At 44.7% G+C, this 13,944-nt stretch overlaps 1 protein-coding gene across 1 annotated transcript in view; it reads right to left on the minus strand.

Moving 5' to 3' along the window:
- Positions 1 to 8,589: 8,589 nt before the first annotated feature.
- The window catches only part of TMEM248 (transmembrane protein 248), a 33,397-nt gene continuing 28,042 nt past the window's right edge, over positions 8,590 to 13,944 (minus strand). The window contains exons 5-7 of the mRNA XM_077908349.1: positions 13,553 to 13,736; positions 11,825 to 11,968; positions 8,590 to 11,294 (exon numbers count right to left, since the gene is read on the minus strand). Of these exons, the coding sequence (XP_077764475.1) occupies positions 11,274 to 11,294; positions 11,825 to 11,968; positions 13,553 to 13,736 (349 nt within the window). The 3' untranslated portion in view covers positions 8,590 to 11,273. The remainder of the gene's footprint in view (positions 11,295 to 11,824; positions 11,969 to 13,552; positions 13,737 to 13,944) is intronic.

Below are 13,944 nucleotides of genomic sequence, written 5' to 3' on the forward strand. Positions count from 1 at the left end.
TAAGCCAGTCACAAACAGACCAATAATGTATGAAGTATATAAAGACATCAAACTCATAGGAACAGAAAGTAGAATGGTGGTGGCCAGGGGCTGGGGGAGACAGAAGCAGGGAGTTGTCCAACAGGTATAGAATTTCAGTTATGCAAGATAAAAATTCTAGGTATCTGTTGCACAACATCCATATAGTTAACAACACTGCACTATACACCTGGAAACTGCTAAGAGGGTAGATTTATGTTATGTGCTTTTTACTATACACACACAAAGAAGAGGGCAGGGCAGTGTCTTAAGCAGATCTGTTTAAAATGTTAGAAGGAGAAAGAAGACAAAAAGTAGGAAAAGAAAAGGAGGAGCAGTTCTTGCCTCTGCCTGCACACAGACATGTGTTTCAAATCAATAAACATGGTTTCTTAACTCCTAGACAGACCCTGGGTCAGGGAAATTTTATGGAAGCAACCCAAGTGTCCAAGCGAATGGAGAAGCAAAATGTGGCACACACATACAATGGAATATTAATCACCTGAAAAGGAAGGAAATTCTGTGTTGCCTCAAAATTCATGTTGAAACCGAACCAATCCCCATATGATGGTATTTAGAAGTAGAGCCTTTGTGAAGTGATTCAGTCATGAGGACAGAACCCTCAAGAATGGGATTAGTGACCTTATAAAAAGACTCCAGAGAGTTTCTTTGCCCCTTCTGTCAAGATGACTGTCCATGAACTAGGAAGTAGGCCCTCACCAGACATCAAATCTACTGGAGGCTGGATCTTGGACTCCTCAGTCTTTAGAATTGTGAGAAATAAACTTCTGTTGTTTATAAGCCACTCAGTCTATGGTAATCTGTTATAGCAACTCAAACAGAATGAGACACAATTTGTTTACATCTGAAGTCATTTCCAGTTTGGGGTTATGATGAATAAAGTTGCTGTGGACATTCACGTACAGGTTTTTGCATAAACATATAGTTTTCATTTTTCTGGAAAATGCCCAAAAGTATGATTTCTGGGTTGTATGGTATTTACAGGCTCAGCTTCATAAAAAGTTCCAGTTTCTCAGAGTGGGTGTACAATTTTACATTCCCATTTGCAATGTATGAGTAATTCAGCTTCTCTTTGCTCTTACCAGCATTTGAGGCTGTCACCATTCATTCATTCATTCATTCATTCACAATTCAGATAGGTGTATAATTGTATCTTGTGGTTTTAATTTGCATTTTTCTAAAGGCTAAAGATGTTAACCATCTTTCTATGTGTTTATTTGAAATCTCTTCAGTGAAATGTCTGTTTATATCTTCTGCTCATTTTCTTTTTTTTTTTAAGATTTTATTTATTTATTCATGAGAGACACAGAGACAGGGGCAGAGACACAGGCAGAGGGAGAAGCAGGCTCCATGCAGGGAGCCTGACGTGGGACTTGATCCCGGGTCTCCAGGATCACGCCCTGGGCTGCAGGTGGCGCTAAACCGCTGCGCCAACCGGGGCTGCCCTAAGATTTCTTTTAATTGTATTTGTTTATTCACAAGAGATACACAGAGAGGCAGAGACATTGGCAGAGGGAGAAGCAGACTCCCTGTGGGGAGACTGGTGTAGGACTTGATCCCAGGACCCCGGGATCACGACCTGAGACAAAGACAGACGCTCAACCACTGAGCCACCCAGATGTCCCCCATTTCAAGATTCTTTAGGGGCACCTGGATGGTTCAGTTGGTTGAGCACCCGACTCTTGGCTTCAGCTTAGGTCATGACCTCAGGATCTTGAGATAGAGCCCCATCTCTGGCTCTGCACGCAGCGGGAGTCTGCTTGAGATTCCCCCTCTCCCTTTGCCTCTGTCCTTCCTCTCACTCACACATGCACACCCACTTTGTCTCTCTCTAAAATAATCTTTTTTTTAAAAGTCTATGCCTTTTCTTATACATTTTAGAATAAGTTTATCTATGTCTACCAAACAAACCCTTGCTAGCATTTTGATGGGAATTGCATTAAATCTTTAAATCAATTTGGCAAGCAATGACATCTCAACTATCAGTCTTTCAGTCATGAAAGTCAGCTCTCTATACGCTTTGTTACATTCACACCTAAGTATATTTAAGTGGTTGTAAATGCTACTGTATTTTTCATTTTGGTTTCCATGTTTTGCTGAACACCAGATATTTTTAAAGATTTTATTTGAGAGAGAGAGAACGAGCAGGGTGAGGGGGAGAGGGAAAAGCAGTCTCCCTGCTGAGCAGAACCCTGGGATCCGACCTGAGCCAAAGGCAGATGCTCAACCTGAACCACCCAGGTGCCCCAAACACCAGACATTTGAGATTACACAGCAACAGTGCACTCTGATTTTTTCCCCCTGAAGTTTGTTATTGTTCTATTTTTAGTAAGTTGCCTAGACTCGATCTTTGGAGTCCATCTCCCCCATGGCACACAATTCATAATGTCACTACTCAGTTTTTAAATTATTATATTTTCATTTTTTGTAAAATAAAATCTGTCCCCGAGTCTGTCTAGTAGAGTGCTCAGGTAATGACTGGTTAGATTCGGCTCAGACACCTGAGCCAGTGAGGCTTTCACCCTTTACCAGTGGACCTGGGGGCAAGAGAGGGAGCCTATTCAAAATATGGTGTTTCCAAGTCTCTCCCAGCTTTTACTTTCCACCAGAGCCTGAGCCTTCTTGGTCTCCCCTGGGTATGCACACAACCTCCCACCTCCCATTCAGCCAGGGATGTGTGGAAAGCTTCACCCGTCCTCTCTGGTTCTCTGTTTTCTGGGATTTCCCTGGTAAATTTCTAGATAGCCTGCTGGTCCGCCACAGGGCCCAAGTGGGTCACTACAACAGGCTACCAAAGCTGTGGGCTTTCAACTTTCATTTCCTACTGAGTTTGCTACTTTTACTGACAATGCCACTGAACATGGGTTTTTCTCCCTCCTCAACAAAGCAAATCCAGCAATGAAACTGCTAGTTTTCAAAGACACCTTCCGCCTGGTAGCATCATAAGTGGGGCACGGGGAGGAAATGGAAACAGCTCCAGGCAAGACTCCCACTGCTCTTTCCCAAAGTTCAGTTTTTCCATAAGGAGATGCTTCTCAACTTTTTGTCTACTTACCTTTGGTCAACCTCCAGAGCCCTCAAATGGTTGGTTTTGCCAATTTTGTCCTGTTTTGGAGTTGCCTAACACTTCACCAGATACTCACGACTGAACCTTTCGGCCCTGGACATATCTTGGGATGGCGCTGGGGTCCAGACTCTACCCTCCAAGCTCCAGCTCTAGCTCCAACTCCAGTGGGTCTTCTTTATGTGAAGTGCTCCACTCAAACACAGATCTCCCTCTGCTGAGGACGGAAGGCCCAGGATGTTTTTGGTTTGCCTCCTGTTTTTGGTGTGCCTCCCAACACAGTCTATGGCAGCACTCTCCAGAGCAGGGTACAAACAACTCAGACAATGGGATGGCACCAGTCAATTCATAAGGCCGTAGAGACTAATATAAAAATTGGATTGAGGCAAGGCACAATAGAGGCCAGATTTGTTTTCTTTGCCAGTTTTCAAAGTAGTGATGTGTTCAATACCATCCTCCAATCATGACCAAAGAGCTTTTTGACATAATTATGAACTTAGGAGATTTAATCTAATGCTCACATTATAACATTTAGATTGACTCTTGACTTTTTTTGACATGTTCCTAGAAATTTTTGGTAGCTTCCTTATTTTCTGGATGATAAATTTTACATTTACCTTGTGTGCTTCCTGCCCAGACCTGGGATCAGCCATTCAAACAAGGAGCCCTGGGACTTTTTAATATGGGAAATGGTATTTAGAGACCACAGTACAATACTGTGGGTGCTCAGAGCTAGGATTGATGACTATTTCTAGGGCTTTTCAGTGAGCAGCATGTAATTTCTTAAAGATAAAACATATTGTGAACTCATGCTGATACATGAATTTATGTCATATGGTCGGGCAGGGCGTGGCTAGATGACTCCTCTGTTCCAAAAGGCAAGAGCAGAGGTCCCTCCGTGGTATTCTGCTGTTGAGTGTGTCAGTCTGGAGGGTTCAAGGGGGTTTCATTCTCAAGTCTGGTGACCTGAAGTAGATGCTGGAAGCATGGGCTCAGCTGGGGCTCCTGAGCAAAACATCCTCAGGTTGGCTGGACATCGTACATGGTAGCTCCAGGTTCCTGAGATAGCATGCTCACAGAGGCCTCTTGGGATCCAACCCCAGAAGTCCTAGGATGTCACTTCCATCACATTCTGTGGGCCAGGCAGTTCTCTCAAGTCAGCCTTGGTTTAAGAAGATGAAAGAGTCCACCTCTTCACAGAAGGAATCTCAAAGACTATGGGGCCATCTTCAGGCTACCATTGAAAGCTTATGGTTTTGTTCTAATGGCTACCTTTTTGTTCACACCAGTATATAATATCTGGAGTCTCCTATTTTTGTCTCTGGTCTGAGGACTCCTTAAAATGAGCAATATTGAAATCAGAGATTAATCTCTTCTTTCTACTATTTCTCCAATTTCCTGCCTATTTCCATCATCGGACTTGAAGTAATAATCAGAAAGCTAGTCTGCCTTATACATATACACACCTCTTATCATTGCACCACTTGTTAGAGCTGTCCTGCATTTCCCTGTCAGAGTGTAGCACCATTGCACACCAGGCTTTTATCATTACAACCATCTTTTTTTAATATGTATATTTTTTATTGGAGTTTGGTTTGCCAACATATACTAGTATAACACCCAGTGCTCATCCTGTCAAGTGCCCCCCTCAGTGCCCATCACCCAGTCATCCCATCCTCCTGCTCACCTCCCCTTCCACTACCCCTTGTGCCTTGCCTCCACGAAAGAAACTGCAGGGTTATAGAAGAATTGATGAGAAAAGAATTCCTACTAATAAACAGAAAAAACTGATCTAATGACACCATCTTAAAACTCCTAGTGAATTAATGGATCTAGGCAATAATAATCACAAGAGAAAACCTGACATGAAGTGTATCCTGGTGAAGGACCAACAACATCTATGAAGTTGTCTTGACACTCCCAAAAACCAACTTGAATCTGACTAAACCTCTGCATCTAACCATTAATGGATAGAAAAAAGAAGGACTAGAGAAACATTTTAGGCAAAATCATGGGGATTCCATCAGACTAGAAAATTACAGGGTAAATGTGTTGGTCTCTTCAATAAAAAAATTACAACAAAATAAGAGAGAGACACACAGACCAATCTCAATGAACTGACTTTGTTGAGTGCCCAGTTTGAATAAACTGTCAGAAAACACACACAATTCACAAGACAATTAGGGAAATGTAAACATTGGCTATTTAGTAATATTTTAAAATTATTGCTTTTAGATGAGATTATATAGCAGCTTTATTAGAATTATTTGTTTTTAAGTCTTTCATCTTTTCCTTATCTGTCAGATACATACTGAAGTATTTAGAGATAAAATTACAGAATTCCTGGAAAAAAAAAAACTAGATTGAAATGAGGCTCCACCCAGATTAAGTATACAAGTTGACATCATCACACTCCCTTGGGCTGTCAGTTGGGTGGACATGAGTCACACGTGGGGTGCACACTCCTGCAGGTTCCCTTGAGGGAAGGGTCCTCACACTTCATTTTCAGCTTACCAAGAGGTACTGCAGTGCATATGGACACTAGTAAGGGTTGTCACCACTTATGTTAACTGGTTTAAAACTTAACACCCACAACATGGACAAATGGGTTAAAAAGACTCCTTCAAATAAATCACTGATTCAAAATAATACCTAAGTACAAGCAAATGACAGGTAATAGTGGAGCCAATTCCTCCTCCTCCTCCTCCTACTGGGAGGTCTTCCCAAGTTTTGTTAAGAGCTCAATAAAATGATCTGATAAGAAGGCTACCAGAAAATAATGTCCAATTAATAAGCACAATTTGAAACAGACTTTGATAAATTCTGAGTGATGAATCTCACCCTAAACCACTTAAGTGGCTTGAGATATTAGCTAATGGACACCATGATGTTATCACATTGTCAAGGCATTTTAAACTGCTGTATTTCGTGTTTCTATTTTTATGTGTATTAGGCACATGAGTCAAGCACGTACATAATATTCTCAGCAAATTCATATCTAATGTGTGCGGTAAAACTCATCACCACTAGAGGTGAGAGGTAAAGTCCCACTGGTCTCTGGGGTCTTGCACTGGGATCCCATGTTAGTACACGTGCCACGGTACCAGCTGGGGACTCTGCCACAGAGCTGGCAAGTCTCAAGCGCTCTTCATGCGAGGCTCTTGTCAGGAGTTATGTGCTTTGGGCTGAACTTGCCAGACCAGAATCAAAACATAAGCAGCAGGGATCCCTGGGTGGCGCGGCAGTTTGGCACCTGCCTTTGGCCCAGGGCGCGATCCTGGAGACCCGAGATCGAATCCCACGACGGGCTCCCGGTGCATGGAGCCTGCTTCTCCCTCTGCCTGTGTCTCTGCCTCTCTCTCTCTCTCTGTGACTATCATAAATAAATAATAAATAAATAAAAAGAAGAAACTGAAATTTAAAAATATCGGTGCCTGTCACGATGTTTATTGCCTTTATGTAACTTCCCTTCGGGCATCAGTTCCCACCCTGGACAGGTGAGCAGCAGCCGTGGTGCAGGCAGCACCCGGACCACGGAAGCCAAACGCCGAGAGGAGTCACTCTGCATCGTCAGTTCTCACCTCCCCAGTGGTACCGGAGGTGACCCGCTGGCCTCGCCCTTGCACACGTCCCCTCTCCACTTTGCTATAGTCAGCATTTACAGAGCACCGCTCTCAGCACCTACTGCTAACTTGCCGCATCCTCACTGCATTCAAGTGCGTGCCATCACCCTTATTTTACAGGTGAGGAAGCTAGGCCACAGAGAGGTTAAGCTGCTCAGCCAGTGCCACACAGCATGTGGGAGCTGGGGCTGGGGCTCATCCCTGTCACACTGGACTTCAGGTCTGAGAACTCTCTTCCTGGACCAGACGGTGATGCAGCGTCTCCCTGCATGGCCCCTGGCCAACCAGCCCTGCAGAGCCATTCTAGCAGCAGCCCGAAGGAGTCCCGTCCTCGGGAGGGGAGCCAGGTCCCTGCAGGCCTCCCAATCTCCGAGCAGCAGTGAGCCAGAGCCCCTGGAGCGCAGCCCTGCCCTCTGCACCCAATGGCCCCGTTCCCGGGTATGTTCAAACTGCACCTCTTCCAAAGGGACATCGGCACGCGACACCCCGAAGTATCACAGCCATCATCCTATCCTGGCAAGCCTAGCTCACCACTATCTGCCATTAGATTACAAATATTTGTTTATGAACTGTCACTCCAACCAGAAGGAAGTACCAAAAGAACAAATGTTTTGTCCGTGTGCTGCTGTACCTCTAGCTCCTAACAGCCATGACATTTAAGAGAAACCCCAGGAATATATGTTACTGAGTGAACAAGTGTTTGGAGGGAAGAATCTGCATAAAACCAAAACCAAAACTCAATCCCCTTCCTCTCAGATATAGCACGACTCTTGCCATCTGTTCTTTCAACGGGGCAACCACTCTGGTTCACCCATAATCAACAACTAACATGATGGGAGGAGTCCGGCGTCTTCAAAGGTTCAGGAGAAGAAAAAAAAGGCTCTCTCAGCTGGAGAGAAAGTTTCTTTGAGCAAGTTCACCAAGACTTTGAGGGGGCTCCACAGCACTCCCCATCCAGGTGCTCACTCTGCTTTCTGTGCTGCTTGCCCCTGTGGGAATCTCTGGAACCTCAGGCTCGATGTGCCCACTGGGAAATGAAATGCTTTCAAGCACTCTCTTTAGCCTGACTTGAGGACTTGGTACACGTCAAATTTTCCAGAGTGGACAGATGGAAGATGTGAGCTCTTTCTGCCCAAGGGCTCTTGTTCATCTGCGCTGTGATGAAGAAGCGGGACACACTGACCTAAGAGCACCGGAGAGCTGTGAGTGGCACGGTGCTGCAAGTACGGGGTGCCACTGTTGGAGGAGGCAGGAGAGGTGAAGGAGGTAGAAACAAATGGGCCCGATGAGGTGTCCTGTTCAACACCACCCTGTCCCAGAATGCCTAGAAACTGACCTCTAGGACCCGGTGCCTGCCGGGAAGGGAGAAAAGATCCACAGAGCCCCTGCCCATTGGAAGTGGCAAGAATTCATGTTCGTGAACATGCTCTCACCTGACAAAGAACGGAGAGGATGCGCCCGTTGGCCAAGGAAGCGCATGTGGGAACTCTGTAACAGGAGAAGGCAGAGAGGGCTGGAAGGCCGCTTTTGGTAACTCAGGCCAAATGTAACTGAGAAGGGGGTATCTTCAAATGCTCCCTAGTGGGTCTGTATTCCTTACTTTGCCTACTTCTGGGTAGGACTGGGGTCAGCTCTGTGAGGACCCAGTGGTCCACTGCAGTAAAAGAGGTTCTAGACTCTTCTGGAGAGAAGACCCATGTGCTTGCTGAGGCCAGCTTAGCAGGAAGGGCGGTCCACCCCACGTCCTGATTGACAGGTGACACTTGGAGGGAACAGCTTGCCAAACATGCTCAATTACTCATCACATATGTTCTCCCCTTAGAAAACACCCATCAGATGGCAGGAAACGGGAGACACGGCAAATAAATTCAGAGGTTTTATTCTGTAAAGCACATATGCACATATTTCAAACACAGAAAATTAATCTGGGAGTGAATGCCATAACAGATCAGCTACTGACCATCATGCAGCAAGGTAAGTGAGGTGGGTCCGCTGGCCCTCGTAACCCCACAGTGCCTGCAGGAGGGTTGAAAACCAGGATGCTGAATCCCTACATACTGCCAAAGAAAATGCAACCGAAATGCAGGCGCCTAGTAACGAGAAAAACTTACAAATAGAATCAAAACTGATTCAAGTCATACAGTGAAAGGACAAAAGGAAAAAGGAAAGAGATCAATATGATCTGAAACAACCATTTAATAGTAAGTTGCTAACCTTTTATTGGACCTCCAGTCCAAGATGCCTGAGGACGCCCCAGGGGTCCTGTGCAGGGTCACTCGGAATGGCACATGGGCCCCAGATGGGATGCTTTTCTTATCCTGAGGTCCCCCAGCAGGATGTGGCAGAGGACTGGGCCTTGTCTGCAAGTGCCCGGATGTGAACAGGACTCTGGACTTCCTGAGATTCCACGGGAGTCTCTTCAGTTCCTAGACCTCTTCACTGATGTGGCCACCATCCTTTATACGCCTGCCTGACTCTGGGTTTCCATAAAGATCTTTGAGAATTACCTGCTAGACTGAATGCTGGATTTTAAAGTGTGTATCCTGGCCTCATGACAAGTCATACTGTCCAGGCATTTTTGGCACTTCCTTCCCTCATGCCTAACAGAGTCCTTCCTCCCCTGGCTACAGATTCCAGCTATTCCCTGTAATTAAAACAAGGGTAATTAATATTAGCAACAAGCTGGATTGAACAAACCAGTGAAATTGACTTTTGTCACCTTTCTCCTTCTCTGTTACTCTGCCAGTTATAAATCCATCCCTTTAACTCCACTTCACTGGGACTTTAATTCAGTAGCAGCTTAACCGAAAATCTGTTGGTCTTAATGATACTGATGTTTCTAAAGGCCAAGCTAAATTGCTTTTTCTCCATCTTGTCTCATAAAAGCCTCAAAGTCTCTAAAGAGAAAACTAAACGAACAGGTTAGCCACGCATCATGTAAGCAACTCATTAAAAAACTGGAGAGACAAGTATGATTACTGTGCTTGAAATGTACCAAAATGAAAAAAGGGGGGGTTATTAACATATTCAGTTACTACAGTGATTATTTTAACAGTCTTCAGTAAGAGCCCACAACTGTTTTCCATTCACGAATGCCTGGGATCACATGTTCTAGGCCAACTGTCGCAGGCTGCAGGACTGATTCTAATTTGGAGCAGACTCCAGACCTGAAGTTGAAGGAGAGAAGTGCTGACGGTCACGTCCAAGGTTTTAATTGCACTTCTGCTCTACAACATTGCTTGGGGGAACACAGAAGTCAGTAATGACAATGAATTATTAAGGCAAAGAGCTATTAGGAAAAAATATAGTAACAAGAAAGGACTAGAAAAGATAATGTAGTTTGGTTTTTTTTACATGAAACTGGATTAGAAGGAAAAAGGGATAAAGGATCTAGATCATCCAAATGCCACAGGAAAGAAAAATGCTTTTGGTTTTCCTCAAACATGGCAGATCAGAACTGCTTTCCTTCCAATTTCACAGGCACCGTTTCATGTTACTGATCTGCCAGTTGCCCGTGTCCTTCTGGAGATATGTTCATTGCATAAAAATATATGCAAAAAGTAAAAGGAAGAAAGAAAATCCACTCCCTCTTCAAAGAAGACAAGAAACTCTGCACAAGTATTAAACTAAGTCATCTTTCTGTTTCCATTCTGCTGTCTGCATTCCAGAAAACAGAACAGCTAATTTCTACTCTACTCAAGAGCCATTTACTTAATTTTTAAGCTCTTTGGAGTGAGGGTGCTGCTTTAACTTTTATAACAGAGGGAAGGGACAGAGAGAAAAGACAGTGAACATCCTGTCCCAACTCAACTCAGACAAGACCAGGTTCCTCACTATCCATGTGGAAAATGAAACTTAGATCTTTACTGTGTAGGTGATTTTCAATAGTTAACTTTTTACTCAAGATAAAAGCACAAGTCTGTCCTAACTAGAGTAGTATTAAAATGTGACTATTTTACTCTTTTTCTCAAAGAAAAAAACAAAACAAAAAACTAAGAAAGATAGGCATGTTTCCTTGCAAGCAAAACGGAGAAAAAGGGATTATTGTTGTTACCATGATTATTAAAGCCACAGACACATAAAATCCACAAAATGGATTGGTGGCTTTGGAAAAGCAATATCACATCAAAGGTGCAGACTGTTTTGAACATTCTGTACATATCGGGCTGAAACAAGAACCAAAGCAAACCTCAACCCCGCCCAGCAATGAAATGCCCCTGTGACCTTGGTGAAGACGGCATGGTCTGCTCCGCAGCAGGGAGATCACAATCCTTGCTGGCGCTGTGCAAGATCATCACACCAAGTCCACAGGTGAGGCTGAAGGGTTCTGGCTGCACCCAGTGCGAAGCACGTGCATCATTGGACCAATTTCTGAATAGATTTTTATAAATATATACAAATCAGTTACAGGCACTTGAAATGTCTTTGGCTGGAATAACCCAACATTGCAAGATAATATATTCACAGAGTGTCCAGGCCCAGGCTGAGTTCAGCAGGCAATGATTATGGTTCTCTCAGTCTCTCTTAGAAAACAGGCAGTTGTGGGATTAGGCATCAGCCAAAGCCACCTAAGAGAGAACAAGATGAGCGATTTCATCACACAGCAAGGCCCAGGTAACTCAGCCCCACCAGCACCCTTACTAGGTTCGGTTCTCCAACCAAACAGCAGGGAGCCGTACGGTATGCATCAATCGGGCAGAGGAATTACTAAATCCTTGAGAAAACAATCTCACTTGGCAGGGAATGAACATAAATCTCAAGTCTCCTGCAGGAAGCGGCCAATCTAGTGGAACCACCGTGCTGAGACAGAGGTCACAGTTTTGGAACCATGTGATGATTTCTCAAGCTATAGAGGGGAAGCAGTCCTCGGGGTCCGCTGCTCTCCAATAGGACTTGGAGAACAATTCGCAGTCAGTACCTCAAACCAGCTAGGGCATGGGTGTGGCTCAAGGTCCAACACCATGATTTAGGCTGAGGGCAGACCCATTTTCTCTGGAGGAAAGGTCCCACCAGCAGTAAACAGAATAAGGACTAAGCAGGACTTGCTGTCTCCACAGATGTCCAGCAAATGCTGGGCCAGCCCCCCTCCACGGCTCACCTTCTCAGGACAAAAGTCAGGATTGCTCTGACGCAATTTGCTGGGTCTGCCTTTGATAACCGCATAGCAAAACATTGTTATCACCATCACGAAGAGGAAGTAACTGGTGTGCATGAGATGCAAATTTATTAATGAACGGTCATCCTGAATAAAGAGAATAAACCAGACACATCTGCACTGAGTTACTGGAAGATTTTAATGCTAGGTTTCTAGAAACAAGGTTTCTCATAACCTCCAGACTTGCCTCAACATTAACTCTTAAACTGGAATGAGAGAGGTTTCTCTTTTGGTCTTCTCAACTATTAAAGCTGGATTGAAATCAAGAAGGCATTCCTGGGACTACCCACTCCTTCCTAACATGGCCCTCTGCCCTGGCTTCTGCATTCCCACTGCCCAAGAATACCCAGCCCCCGGGAAGCCCCAGATACCCCAGAGACCCACAGGCTTTAACTCCTCCTACCTTTCTCTTCCATCCTTGCCCTCAGGTCACAAGGCTAACAGCCAAGCCTGTGTTCCTTCGCTACTCCTCCACCAAGAAGGCATCTCCCCATGGGCAGCTTCCTTCCTTTGCCTTTCCCTCCTAGCTGACCTGCCACATGAGGTCAGTCACCAGGCCCGCCAGGCACTGCGTCCGGCATGCTTCCATTCCTTTTCCTTCACACACCTCCAGGCCTTGAAACATGAGCCTTGGGCTCCATCCCATAAACACATCATCAGGTAGGCAGCCCAGTCTTCCTAACACACTGCTTTACTAAGACCATACAGCCCAAATGCAGAAAGTCTAAGCACCTCAGTGAGGAACAAATGGCCTTCTGGGGCCCTGGCATCTGCCCAGCATCCAGCCTGATCATTGTTCACTCCTGCTGGCTCCTAGCCTACCAAATGCCACAACTTGATAGATGGAAGAGAAAAGAATCAGGCAAAAAGAAAAGAAATCTACCTAACACATACTGTCAGGAACATAAGTAAGGACATTTATAAAAATCTGTGCAGTCTGTTAAAAGTGGGTTCAAGTCTAAGCAGGAAGCTAAATGAGCCCATCAACTACCGGTCCAAATTATGGTGTCTTCTTCCTTATTAACTAAAATCCTATCCAGTCCTCAGTATCTTTTTTTTTTTTTTAAGATTCTTTTTTTTTTTTTTTTTTTTTACTCATGAGATACAGAGAGAGAGAAGCAGAGACACAGGCAGAGGGAGAAGCAGGCTCCCTGCAGGAAGTCTGATGTGGGACTCAATCCCAGATCCCAGGATCACGACCTGGGCCAAAGGGAGGCGCTAAACCATCAAACTACCCAGGCGTCCCCACCAGCCCTCAATATCTAACCAAAGACTCATCTCCTCTGATTTACTTCTACCTTTCTGAATTCCAAACCATTTACTGCTCATATTGGCACTAGCCAAATATTCCCCGAGTGTCTGTTCCAATGAGTAGATGGTGCGAGCATCCCTGGTGACCCTGATGAGTCAGGCACAGGATGGCTGCTTGACAAATATCACTACTGATGGCCAACACAGAAAATGAAGAACGCAGGCAGAGTTTACTTAAACTAAAACGGTGGCATATTTTTCTAAGCCTCCACTACTCCACCTAGTCTCCTAGTCCAACTGGAAATCTAGCATGGCATGGGCTAAGCTAACACAAGGAAGTAAAGAGGACCTATACTAACAGTTCTCAGATATAGGAAGACAGACAGACAGACACACACACACACTATTCTTCTCACTTACGTCTGGAACAATAACTGTAAGCTTAGGATTTAAAGCATGATAGACTTTTCCAATGGCCCCCTTATAACACCAGAAAGGATTGTAATCTTGAGCGTATTTTGTGTTGGCATCTCTGGCAGTTGTGAAGATCTTGTACCAGAGCGTAGCATTGCTGTAAGTGTCAGGAACACAGTGTGGTGGCTGTCTGCAGGGGAAGAGAAGAAAAGACTCACGCTCAGTGGCCTGAGACCTTACCTGGGTCTCCTCCACAACCCTGGCACAACACTGAGCACAGCCACAGGTGAGGAAAAGAGAAATCAGAGACCTACATTTCCTTGAGATGAACACCATTATAGTTTTAGGTCAGATTTTTTTTTTCTTTAATGTAATAAATAAGTTAACAGAATAAGAAA

Source organism: Canis aureus, chromosome 8, assembly GCF_053574225.1.
Source record: "Canis aureus isolate CA01 chromosome 8, VMU_Caureus_v.1.0, whole genome shotgun sequence".
NCBI classification, from domain to species: domain Eukaryota; kingdom Metazoa; phylum Chordata; class Mammalia; order Carnivora; family Canidae; genus Canis; species Canis aureus.